The sequence below is a fragment of the Abramis brama genome, assembly GCF_963993115.1.
Source record: "Abramis brama genome assembly, chromosome: 11".
In the NCBI taxonomy this organism is placed as follows: Eukaryota; Metazoa; Chordata; class Actinopteri; order Cypriniformes; family Leuciscidae; genus Abramis; species Abramis brama.
In genome coordinates this window covers 16,093,999-16,106,475 of record NC_139973.1, presented here as the reverse complement: position 1 = coordinate 16,106,475, position 12,477 = coordinate 16,093,999, and the positions used below count along the sequence as shown (strand labels likewise).

The 12,477-nt window shown below is 39.7% G+C and overlaps 1 protein-coding gene across 11 annotated transcripts in view; it reads right to left on the bottom strand.

Annotated features, from left to right (window-relative positions):
- dnajc6 (DnaJ (Hsp40) homolog, subfamily C, member 6) overlaps nt 1–12,111 on the bottom strand; it is a 48,868-nt gene extending 36,757 nt beyond the window's left edge. For 3 of the 11 annotated variants that reach the window (XM_084128744.1, XM_084128745.1, XM_084128737.1), the window contains exons 1-2: nt 11,981–12,111; nt 2,687–2,825 (exon numbers count right to left, since the gene is read on the bottom strand). In XM_084128744.1, coding sequence (XP_083984870.1) covers nt 2,687–2,699 — 13 coding nt within the window. In that variant the 5' untranslated portion in view covers nt 2,700–2,825; nt 11,981–12,111. Of the gene's footprint in view, nt 1–2,092; nt 2,198–2,686; nt 4,109–11,980 lie in introns of those variants that run through there. The other 8 variants (XM_084128741.1, XM_084128743.1, XM_084128742.1 and 5 more) reach the window with 5 other exon arrangements.
- Nucleotides 12,112–12,477: the final 366 nt, after the last annotated feature.

The following is a 12,477-nucleotide window of genomic DNA, read 5'->3' as shown; positions in this document are numbered from 1 at the left end:
ACAAATTTTCTGTAAACTCTTGTACATATAGGTATGGTTCTGGCTCACACAAAATCAGCCATGTTCATCGCCATTCATGTACTGTTGGGAAAATAGCCAGGCAGCTACTATTCACGCCGGTATGTTGACGGAAGTCGTGGGATTTCATGTGTTGCGTGATATCTCTGCGCCCAAGTAGCAGTGCTTCGCCTAAGTAGCTGTGATTCGCCTGTGCTTCCCCATAATACAGTCCCAAGTAAATATCTGCCTAGGAAATCACCTAGTGTTAATCTGCATCGCTATTTGTACTCGTTGTGAATACGCAGGCCACAAGAAGTAATTACGTGTTTTTTTTGTTTTTTTTTAATCACTTTTACTCAGGACATGCTAGCTGGCAACAAAGGATTCCATTCATTGTGCTAAGCTAAGCTAGCGCCGACCCTGTCAAACTAAAACAATGCATGCACTGAGACAAAAATGCATCTAAATGTATGAAAGAATGTGAATAAGCCCTATTTCAAAAAACGGTGGAGTGTTCCTTTAAGAAATACAAATTGTCAGCACTTTCCTGCCTCCAACTTGTTGTTGTAGCTAGAAAAGCAGGGTGGCCTGGCACTGTTTTAGTAGTGGACCCGGCCAGAGAGTGGGCTTCCTGTCAGACTTGCCATTAAGGTACAGAGGAGCTCTATTCTGAGTGAGCAAATACGCATGAATGTAGTTGACTTCAAAGTTCAAGGCTGCCCTTCTCACAGAACACAGAGTCTCTGAACTCCTACTAATGTTCCTTTTAATCGCACAAAGAGCCCAAGAGCGCTTGTATGTATGTGTCATGAGAGAGGGGGCCGTCCTGACCACAAAGATCAGATCAGTGGATTTGTAATATAAAAGAATGGGTTTTCTAACACATTTGCTCTTTTATTCTCTATTCTACCACAATCCTCCTTTCTTTTGCTCCTTTAATTCAGCAGAATTGAGTCACAGAGAGTTGCCCTGTGATGTACAGCCCCCTGTGTGTGTTTGTGTGTATAATTGTGTGCTTGTGTGTCTTGTTACAAGACCCGGCTGGCTTTTCAATTATAGATTACCTACAGGCTCATACAAAAAGCTACTGTCTTTACAAGCAGCAATTTAAAACATTCAAAATTAAATTAATTAAATTCAAAGTGAATAATTATGGAACTAAATGAACAGAGGTTTGATCAAGGTCAGCATTTTCTCTAAAATGAGCTTATATTAGAATCTCACTCTAAATGCACTGTGACTAGGCTTCATGCTGAAAACATTGCCACTGCAATGAAGCAGTCACAGAATCAACAACCCAGCAATGCCTCACAACACTCCAACAACACTAAAGTAAGCTGGTCCTGCTTTATGATGAAAACTATGCTGTTATAGTTCATTGTAAGTGACCTGCCAGAACTGTCTTTTCAATAAAGACATAAGAAACAATTGGTAATTGGCAAATGGTTAGCCATGCCATATAAGAAAAGAAAGCATTGTATTTTAAAAGAGGTTTTACTGTAAAAAAATAAAAAATAAAAAAGCAATGTGCATACTTTTAAGACATGTTGAAATAGCTTTCATATAAAGGAAAACAAGTGTTGCCTTATAATCATTGGGGAAAGTTGCTTTCCTTCAAAATCCATCACATCTGTTTAGATATTATTTACAAAGTTGTGTTTCTTCGGTTATGTTATCAGTTATATTGTGAGAGTAGATCTTTGATGTAAATTATAATCGTTTAATTATTATCTGAATTATTTATCTGGTGCCATTTCTATACAGTACTTTTAATCGGAAAGGCTTTTTTTGATTAACTTGTTTTAAATCATAATGCAATGTGTTGTTATTTTACAGAAATTAACAGACTTTAACATTAACATTATGTAATTTTATGACATATAACGTTATGTAGGAACTCTAAAATATATAATGACCAAAAGTGCCATCATGTAATGCTTGTAGCATCTTCACTGTGTTTTTATTTATTTATTTATTTTTTAAGTTCTGGCAAGTACTGCTCTCTCTCTCCCTCTCTCTCTCTCTTTTTTACTGTAAATTTAACAAAAACAATTTGAGCGTAGGCTATATAATTTTGTTTTCTCTCACACACGTGCAAAAACACCAGACCGCAGCAGACACCAGCTGGGACTACAAGAACCTGACACTAGCTCTTCCTCATGTCTCAGTCTTGAAGGCCACCTTTCATCCCAGATCACTGCAGTAAAACAGGAGCAATCCCATTATTATAATACAGACATCCAAACTCTGTTTTAGATATTACTATCCTATAATTCATATAAAACTACATGCAGTAAGCCCAACTACATGCACGTCCAAAGAAAATTGCATAACTGCATAGGACACCAATATATGAGGCAACAACAAACGTCTATGCACATATATCTAGTTCACAAACTCGAATTTCAATAGCTGATATGTCAACTAACAATCAAAGTAGTTTCAATGTAGCTTCCTATACGCCAGCTCTGTGGCTTTGATCAATTGTCATGACACAGCACACGAACAGACGACACGAAGCACATGCTTCCGGCGGACATGACAACTAATATTTAATCTACCACCGAGGATTCTAACAGGAAATCAGCATGACTTAAAAACAAAACACAGGACAGGTTGTTTGGTGTCTATCAAAAGAAGGAGCGGCTGGCCTGCAAGCGCCATCCGGTAGACGCGGTTTTCTTACCTGAGCTGTCCATGGTGCTGTAGTCGTCCTGCCGCGCGGGGCCTGTCTTAACGCTGCCGAGGGTCACTGCAGTCAAACCGCTGCCGCCGCCGCCGCCGCTTCGTCCCCCGGTGCACAAGTCTCCGCCGCTATCGACCAGCTGCAAAGATTCGTAGCCATCATAACTGCTCTTTTTCTTGTAGCCACCTAGCAGGCTCATGAGAACAATTGGGAATCACATAGACGTACGACAACGACGATTTCAAGAGACTAGGGGAATGCACATGTTCTGTATGGGAGCTCGGAGGGAGGGAATAATGTGCTTTCCAGCAGGCTGTCCCGCTACATACGGCCGCTAGCTGCAGGAGAGAAGAGGGCGGTGTATCATCAAGCGCCGCATTTACTACGCTGCACACACACAGAGCCAGCAGCCAATCAATGCAGCCAGTTAGCAGCCCACTCTGCACCCTCAATCCACATCCAGTGCCTGCTTTATAACTCATTATTTCAACGAGATACATTTATAATAAATCTACCTATAACTTGATTGATAATATTATCAAACATGCATGCTCAACAGAACATAAGTTCATTGAAATAGTTAAAATGACATGTGAATTTCTACATTTTCTTAACAATTAAGCATTTAAATTTATGCTGATTTTAATTTGGAAAAAACATTATTATTACATTATAACATTATTATAAAAATGTGTTAAATATTACTGTATTGAAATTGAGGACAACATTTTTTTACATACATACATTTAAAATGTCCAGAGGGGAAATGTGCTTATTGTCATGAAAATAATAATATAAAAAAGTCATGAAAATTACACAAATTGTTATTTAATACTGTGGTATTTCTTTCCTGCTTTGTTTAGTCGATTTGGTGGTCATATTGAAAGAAAATTATACAAGTTTCTTCAGTACGATCAGATCAAAAGTGAAATAAAAATAAAGTCAAGAAAAACATAAAGTGCGGGAGAAAGATACAAAACCGTCTACTCCATCTGCCTATCCAAGTGACTCCCCATACTGTAATATTTCTAACCAGGCCCAGGTCACGTGGGAACTGAAAGTTCTGCAGAAATGTCAATAAATCCCACCTCGCTTGTTTGTTTTAACAGAGACTATTGTTAAAGGGACACTATGTAATTTTTTGCCACTAGAGGTCGTTTATTCAAAACAAAGGTGTAGCCTTGATTTCGCAGAATCATGGGAGTTATTGTCTTTGCCTCAGCCTATGGGGAATACGGCGGGACTCAGGCAGAAATCATATTCATGGAGGACCGGTAATGTATTAAAGGGCACCTATTACGCAAAATTCACTTTTACATGGTTTGAACATAAATGTGTGTTGGCAGTGTGTGTACACTACACAACCACCCTATAATGATGAAAATCCACCCAGTGCTTTTTTTTAAATCCTCCAAAATCATAAGCACTGTCTCAGAATAACCCGTTCTCAGATTCTGGGCAAGTGAAGTAGATCTGCACAGGCCCCGCCCGCGACTGTTGATGGACACTGCAGTATTAGCATAGACCCGCCCTGAGTGAGCTGTACACAGTCTGCCATTGTTTCGACACCGGAGCAGCTGTAGACAAGAATGTCTCCTAAGCGACTGAGGTGTTTTGTTATAAGACGTAAGAATGAGCATAGCAGTCTTCATTTACTCTAGTTGTTACTCGAGGATGGATCTGTACCAACCGTTCGTGATCCAGCTTACAGTCTCCGGAGCGATAGGCCTAACGTTACCGATCACGGCAGTAATGGAAGGGAGAGCGCGCACTTTATCACAGTTCATCTCGTTTTACGGATATAAAGTTTACCAGTTTATTAAGCACCCACTGAAGGTGTGTATATATTTGTTTACTGTTGTAACAAGTGTTTTGTGTAATTCGCTGTGTATGTTGATGATAATGAAAGGGAGAGAGAGTTTATTAGGGCTGTAATCAACCAAAGAAAATCTTGGTCGACTGAAGACCTGACATTTTCGACTAAAAATCGACTAAAAATTACGTTAGGAAAAAAAACGTTAAATTAATTAGCTGCGCACTGTGCGCAGTACGTGGTAGCCTTGTTATCCGCCTAAATGAATTATAAATAAACATAAAAAACTAGTAGGCTATTTACAGTATATTAAATCATTTTTGACCTAATTATTTTGCACTGAAATGAGTCTGACACAGGAGTCTGTCGGCTCTGACAGCGTTGCATCACGTGCACCTGCGCAATATCATAGCCTATGATTTCCGAAAATAGTACTATGTTGTCAACTAGTGATATCATCACAAGAACTTTTGAGGAATATGCAACATAATTTAGACAATTGTTTTTGTTATATGTGGCCTATTATAATAACTGTCAGACACTATCATTTCAGCCGCTCTGTGGAGCTCAGCTTCGCGGCTGAGACACGAATAGACTATTAACTTTAAAAAAAATGCTGCCACACTGCCGATGTCTTTGTTGATATGGTAGAAGAGGACTGAATGACCATGAATTAAACGCTCTCACAATTAAATAATATTCAGCAAACCTTCTAGTAGCCTACTTTCTTCAATCTGTCGCTCTTCTCCAGTGGGTTGGGCTAATCCAAAAGAAGTGAAAACAAGGGGGGTGTTCTGAAACAGGGGTGCTCTGAAAACACCCCCATTAGCAATTAGTGCTTTCCACCTGATGAAATGAACGCGGCAAAACCATGGGCAAAACTGATGAAATGAACGCGGCAAAAAATTGACCAATCAGAATTTTGGTCGAGCCAGAACGTATCGACCAAATAATCGACTAATCGACTGGGAGATTACAGCCCTAGAGTTTATGGATAAGACTTTAATGTGCACTTCTTTTACTGTGTTTATTCAGCTCTTACAGTGATTTTCTGGAGTAAAACTGACGCTTCATCTTTTGTGTGATGTACAATAAACTTCATTAAACTCATCAGTATATTTTTGCCCATCATTCGGACGTCTACAGCAGACTTGTATTAATAGTGGATAAAAGCAAATTTAGTTTTAAAATTTAGAGGACAAATAAGTTATAACCGTAATTGAACTAAACTATACCTGTTCTATCTCCATACAGCATACTGTGAGCTTGTGAAGCTCCGCCCTCTGTGCTGCAGCAGCAGCTCATTTGCATTTAAAGAGATACACACTAAAACGGCACGTTTTTCTCAGCCCCAAAAAGTGACAGTGTAAAAAATGATCTGTTGGGTATTTTGAGCTAAAACTTCACATACAACCTCTGGGGATATCAAAGACTTATTTTACATCTTGTGAAAAGGGGCATAATAGGTGCCCTTTAAAGATTTATTAACGTTCCGAAAGCCGTTGGAGTGGAACGAGGCCGCTGGAGTGATTGCTAATGAGAGACAAGTGCGACACACGGCTCAAGAGCAGTGGAGCTTTTATTATGCCGCAGACCACTTCCACTTCTTCCGGTCATGCGTATGTGGGGTAACGCAGCGCTGTCTTATCATATTATATACATTTGAGTGTGTGGAAAATTGTTATAATGCTACTCTGTGCGTTCGCTCGGCAGTGTCAGGGTTCTGTCACTTCTGTCTAGTTTATTTCTTGGTTTTGTTACAGAGAACTGACACCCGTTTTGCCTTGTCTTTGTCTGAGCGTGCGGTTTCGAGCCTGCTCGAACCGTGTGCTCTCTTGTCTGTTTCATGTGAAGGGCGTGATGTTTGGATCTTGGCATTTCGGTCTAGTTTGGCTTCAGTTCTGTGTTGGGATTCGGACATTCATGCTCCGCGTGTTTTGTCGTGTGAGCATGCGGTTTCGAGTTCGCTCGGGCCGTACACTCTTCTGTCCGTTAGTATTGTTGTGTTCTGTGTAGTATGCAGTTCGTGTTTACATCATTACAGCTTGTGTTTTACACTGGCTGTGTGCTTTCATGTTGTAATGTTCTGTGTGAACACGCGGCTTATGAGTTCTCATTAGCTGCGTGTTCATGTCTCGTTTTTTGTGAGCACGACTTGTGATTTGTTTTACTGGCCATGTGTTTGTGTTTTTGTCATTTTTGGTGTGAGCACATGACACAAGGAAACACACATGACAAGCCATGTGCTCTCCTGTCAATTGTCTTGCCCTGCTCATCTTGTTATCTGCTTATTGGTTAATTTGCCTCACCTGTCCTCCCTCATTACCTGTCTTGTTTGCTCCCTATTTATTCTCCTTGTGTTTGCAGTCCTGTGGCAATGCGAATGCGAAGAAGGTGGTGGCCATATTGTTGTCCCTTACCCACAAGCCTGACATAATGATCTAGCCAAAAGAGGAGAAAAATGGGATGAAAGATGGATCAACGCTGCTCACCAGTTCGTGTTTGTAACTGTGGGGCTCAACATTAGCAGTGCAAAAGGACCTTTTGTGCCTGGGAGATGGGAATGCTGGGGATACTGTCATTCTGGCAGTTTGTGGGGTATGTATACAATCGTTGAGAAGAGGCTTGCCTTCTGCCTCTTGGCCAACCTCCCATTCCCCTCACAAACTGCCAAGTCCCCAGTCCTCCAATGACCCCTTCGGGGAGAGGGAGGAGGAAGAACCGGTCCGTCTGGTGGTCCCAGAGCCCCCATATCCTGTGGTCCCCGAGGTGACAGAGCCGCACGCTCTCCCCGTCAGTACTGCCATGGCCAAGAAGGCTGTCTTCGCCTTCTATGCATTGGCCGTCCTGCATGCCTGGAGGAATCACATGGGTTCTACTGACCACGGACCAGTCTGTCACCCCAAGTAGCCCGCTGTAGTCCCAGAGCAGCCCGCTGAGGCCGTCCCAGAGCCACCCAAGTCTCTTGACTTGCTGGCTCCATCCTTGCTGCCTGCACCGCCCTGTCCCTCAGCCAGGAATCCAGAACTGCCGGAGCTTGCCTGGTCCGTCCCTCTGGCAGCGCCCTGGTCCTCCACCTGGTCTGTCCCTCCGGTCCTCAGTTGGGACTCCAGACACGCTGGAGTCTCCCGGGTCTGTCCCTCTGGTTCCGCCCTGGCCTCCATCCAGGAATCCAGACCCGCCTGAGCCTCCCTGGCTGAACCCTCCCTGGTCAATTCTAAAGACTTCCTGGTCCATTATGCTGGCACTGACTCCCCTCCCTCCCCTCTTTGTCTCTGTGTTTTGATCTCCCTGTCTTGTTGTCTGTTGTTGTTTCGGTCTTGTATTGACTTGTTTTGGTGTTCCTCATTAGGGATGCCAGGTGGCAGGTTTCTATCACTTCTAACACCCTAACACCCCTGTTTTGTATTGTCTCTCTTGTCTGTTTCATGTGAAGGGCGTGATGTTTGGATCCCGGCACTTCGGTCTAGTTTGGCTTCAGTTCTGTGTCGGGATTCGGACATTCATGCTCCGCGTGTTTTGTCGTGTGAGCGTGCAGTTTTGAATTCGCTCGGGCCGTACACTCTTCTGTCTGTGACTGTTGTGTTCTGTGTAGCACGCGGGTCGTGTTTGCATGCTTTCATGTCTTGTGCGGCACAAAGCTTGTGTTTTACACTGGCTGTGTGCTTTCATGTCATGTTCTGTGTGAGCATGTGACTTACGAGTTCTCATTAGCTGCATGTTCATGTCTCGTTTTTGTGAGCACATGGCTTGTGAACAGATTATTATTATTTTTTTTAATTTATTTTTTATTCCTCGCTTCATCCTTTACCCTGACAGGCGGCTAATATGAGAAACTTGTTGCACACTGCAGTGAGCTAGATCGATATTATTAGGCATGGTAAATATGTTTTTTGTAGTAAATCAAGAAAACAAGATTTAAACAAAGACTAACTGTGAGCTGTATAACAATTTCTGTCGATAAACATATCCAAATAGTTGCTCACCTGTCTAATAAAACACATAATATATTAAAGCGTCTTTGGTGTTTCCATGGTTTCTACAAAATAAAAGTGGAAATAGAGGGTAACGCAGGAATGATGTCATTGATAGGCGACGCTCGTGTCCTGGTTAATTTCTCTGGATTTAAACATTCTTAGAAACATTTGGAATAATGTACATAATTTAAGTACACAAATCAACAAAATATATAACATTGTTCTAATGGTTTTGGGATATTTTTGTTTAAGAAATCTTACATAGTGTGCCTTTAACTATTGTATAAATTGTTATTATTAGTTTAACTGATTTAATCATGCTTTCATACTTCCAATCCACAACAATCTGCTGAATTCCCCTCAAAATCAGCACAGAAAATTTTGGGGGAAAATATTTTCACAATTTGCCTGAAAACCTTTAACACACAAGCTTGTTCTTATTCAAATTAGCTTGTTCTTGCTTTGCATGTACAAATAAACATTTCAGAACAATTCATTTCTAAACATGGAAGGCTATGCATACTTAGTCTGTAAAAGGTTAAATCACTCTTTTCCAGTAAAGACCAACTGTACTTGTATGGCTGTTTAGTTCAAACCTAAATTTTAATCAGCTGTATGCAGTGCTAAATGTTGCTGTTTCTGAGTGGGCTTCGCTTTTTTTCTGTGCGCAAAAATAAGTTTTTATGGCTCTATAGTCTATGGGTAACCCTGATTTAGCGTTGAGTGCTTTGCCAGTGGAAGTCAGGCAATCCAAGACTTCCTCTCAGGAAGGATGATTTATCTCTAATTGAGCTACTTGATGCTTCCCTTCATGCAGCCCCCTTGCTTGGCAGCCACTGGGGCTACATGCTTTCTCATAAGAGAGCTAGAGCCTGGGCAACCCTTTGAGAAGAGTGAGATTGAGAGCACAGCATGTAGGAAGTGTCACTGAGAGAAAAGCTCTAGTTGCTGTCTGCCATTAATTAACAATTTAACGCCAACTCCAATTCATTTGTTTACTTTTACCATTATAAAAAGTTAAACGATCAATAAAAGCAACCTTGGGTCAGCTGGAGAACAACATTGGACACTTGAAATGCAAACTTTTATAAAGACAGAAATATATGATGGTACTGCTCAAATCCCATAGTACCATTTGAAGGGCAATATCATTATTTCATAAAATGAAAATCAGCAGCTGAAAAAAATGGTAAGCAAGCGCATGCACATACAATTTTCTGGAAGAAAACACCACCAACAACAGCAATCATTGTTGTAACTGGCGATTTAAATACACTAGTAAAAAAGTTATAGGGCTTGTCTAGGAGTTAATGTTACAACCACACAGGTTGTTTTTTAACAAATCTTGTGACCATTTTCAAGACCTGTAACTTGTAAATGTCTGATTATCAAGTCATCACCAATGTCACAAGAGTCTTTATCAAAAAATCTCACTCTACTATACTCTTTAACCAGATCTAGAAGTTCAAAACGTCTATAAAAAGCAAGACTGGGCTGGAGGCAATAAACAAGAAACACCCTTTTTTCCCTTTTTTAGTTCTTGTCTCTTTTTTATTTTAATATGTTTTAGAGACAATCTTCATATTCACAAACTGCAACGAATATGATAAAACTATTAACAAAGCTAACATGCCTCACATTCGGTACAATGAAGTGGACTTGGATTCATGGCTGGGATCTGGATTAATTTTTAACATAATAAAAGCCTAAATTGTAGTGGATTGCTTAAAAGAAGTCACTTAGGTTACTTTAACCCTTTTAGACACCTTATAGAGTTAAACTGATAAGTTTTGCAGTTGGTAATTTATAATAGGTAATATATAATATCATCAGACACGAGAAACATTCTAATGTAAAGGTAAGACTGTGAGGTCAACATTGAGGACTCTGTGTGCAACACTGCTTCTATGGCAACAGGGAGCGCACCCTTCAGCAGCTCCTTGCATGATGATGCAAGGGATTTCCCTTAACCTTTTACACCATCATAAACTGACCTCGTGCTTATCATAGAGGACACATGAAAAACAATAAAACTAAAGCACAGAACTTTTTCTTTGCCATTGATCAAACTGAGATTTCTGTTATATTTTTTCCAATCAAACATACAGCTCTAGAGAGAAAAATTTATCAGATGAGGACAAATGATTTTATGCCATTTACTTCCATATTTGAATGAAGAGGGAATTTAATCATTGCTTATCATTGGTTCAAACTAACAAAATATTGAAACGAAATATTTTAAAATGAAATATAAAAAGGAAAAAAAGGAAACAACAGGTAAATTAACAGACTTATCTTTTTTCAATTGTCATTAACATGTTTCCTATTATATACCGTACAATATTGTATTATTACATACACATCATAACTAGTGATAGACTGGTATTTATATATATATAAGATTTTGACAAAAGATGCACGATGACCATGCTGAAAAATCCAATCTTAAGATGTTAGCTGGTAGATGGTTTTTAGCTGGTCTAAGATTGGCATTTTAGCAGGTGCTGTCAAGTCAATTAATTGCGATTAAAGGGATGGTTCGGAGTAAAATCAACCTAGGGTCCTTTGCACCATGACCTCGAGCCAAACATATATATTTTATATATATATAAATATATATATATATATATATACAAACAGACATGCACACACACACACACACACACACACATAATAAATAAAATATGTAACAACTTGTAACTTTTATGTTGGATATGATTAATTGCGATTAATCGATTTGACAGCACTAATATAAATAAATAAATGTATATGTATGTATATATGTATGTGTATATATATATTAGCTGGCCTTCTTATAAAAGCAAAATAAAACAAACAAACCAAATAAATCATAATAGAAAAAAAAATCATAAACGATCACAACAGCTTAAGATGGTCAAGCTGTGTTTTGGACCATAGCTGTTCAAAAAGCTATTAAATGACTTACTACTAGCACCTGCTAATATGACAATCTTAGACCAGCTAAAAACCATCTACCAGCAAACATCTTAGATTGGATTTTTCAGCATGGTCGTCGTGCATCTTTTGTCGAAATCTCGGTTTATCAGAATAAATAATAGTAAAGCATAAAGGATTACTAAACCATCACCACCTCCTGCATCAGTCTAGAAACGCGTCCGATCAGCTGATCTGCTTTGCTTGTCGTGACTCATGTAGCTTATTCTTTCTTAAAACAGGCCTTTCAGCATACAAATGCCCAAACGCGATATTATGCTGCAAAGATGTTAACATGATGAAGAGCAAACCAAAACAAAACACATATGGCACTAGATATAACGTAATACTTATTTAGCAATGCAGATAAGGATCAAATCCAACCTCTCGGTGCATTATGACATCACGACAGCCACAACGGTTTATATAGGCTATTAATAACATTTCATTCACTACGTAAGATCGAAGTGTCTTATTCAATGCTGTATGACTACCGCTACTAATAATAATTAGGCTACATTCAGTTATCTAAACGGCATTTCTTCCTACCTTTCGATGTACTGTCTCTCATTCTCCGATGCCCCAGCTGCTGTCAGAAACGCTGACCTTTCATTTGTCATTCGCTAGCTGTCAAAGGTCAGATTGGCGCATGTCCCAGCGAATCGTGCTGCGTTTCGAATAAGCGCACGAACACTTGAAGCAATGACGAGCTACTTCAGCATCATCGAATCACAACAACCCACAAGCCTAATTCACAAGGACCGTCAATTTGATCGAGATTAGAACATAGAAACTGATATTGTTTTTATTTTTAAAATGTTCAATAACTGTACAAATATGGACGGAACCGTTCATATTTTAGGAAATCATGGAATGGATTTTTGAAATGGAGTCAAAATCTATCACTGATTTGTTGTTGTTGTTGTTGTTGTTGTTTTGTGATAAGCCGTCTGACTTATCTATTTTTTATGCGAGGCAAGATTATGATCATTTTAGATATGTATCAAACCGAGACTCCGTTCAGCAATGACATCTTTTTTGTACGT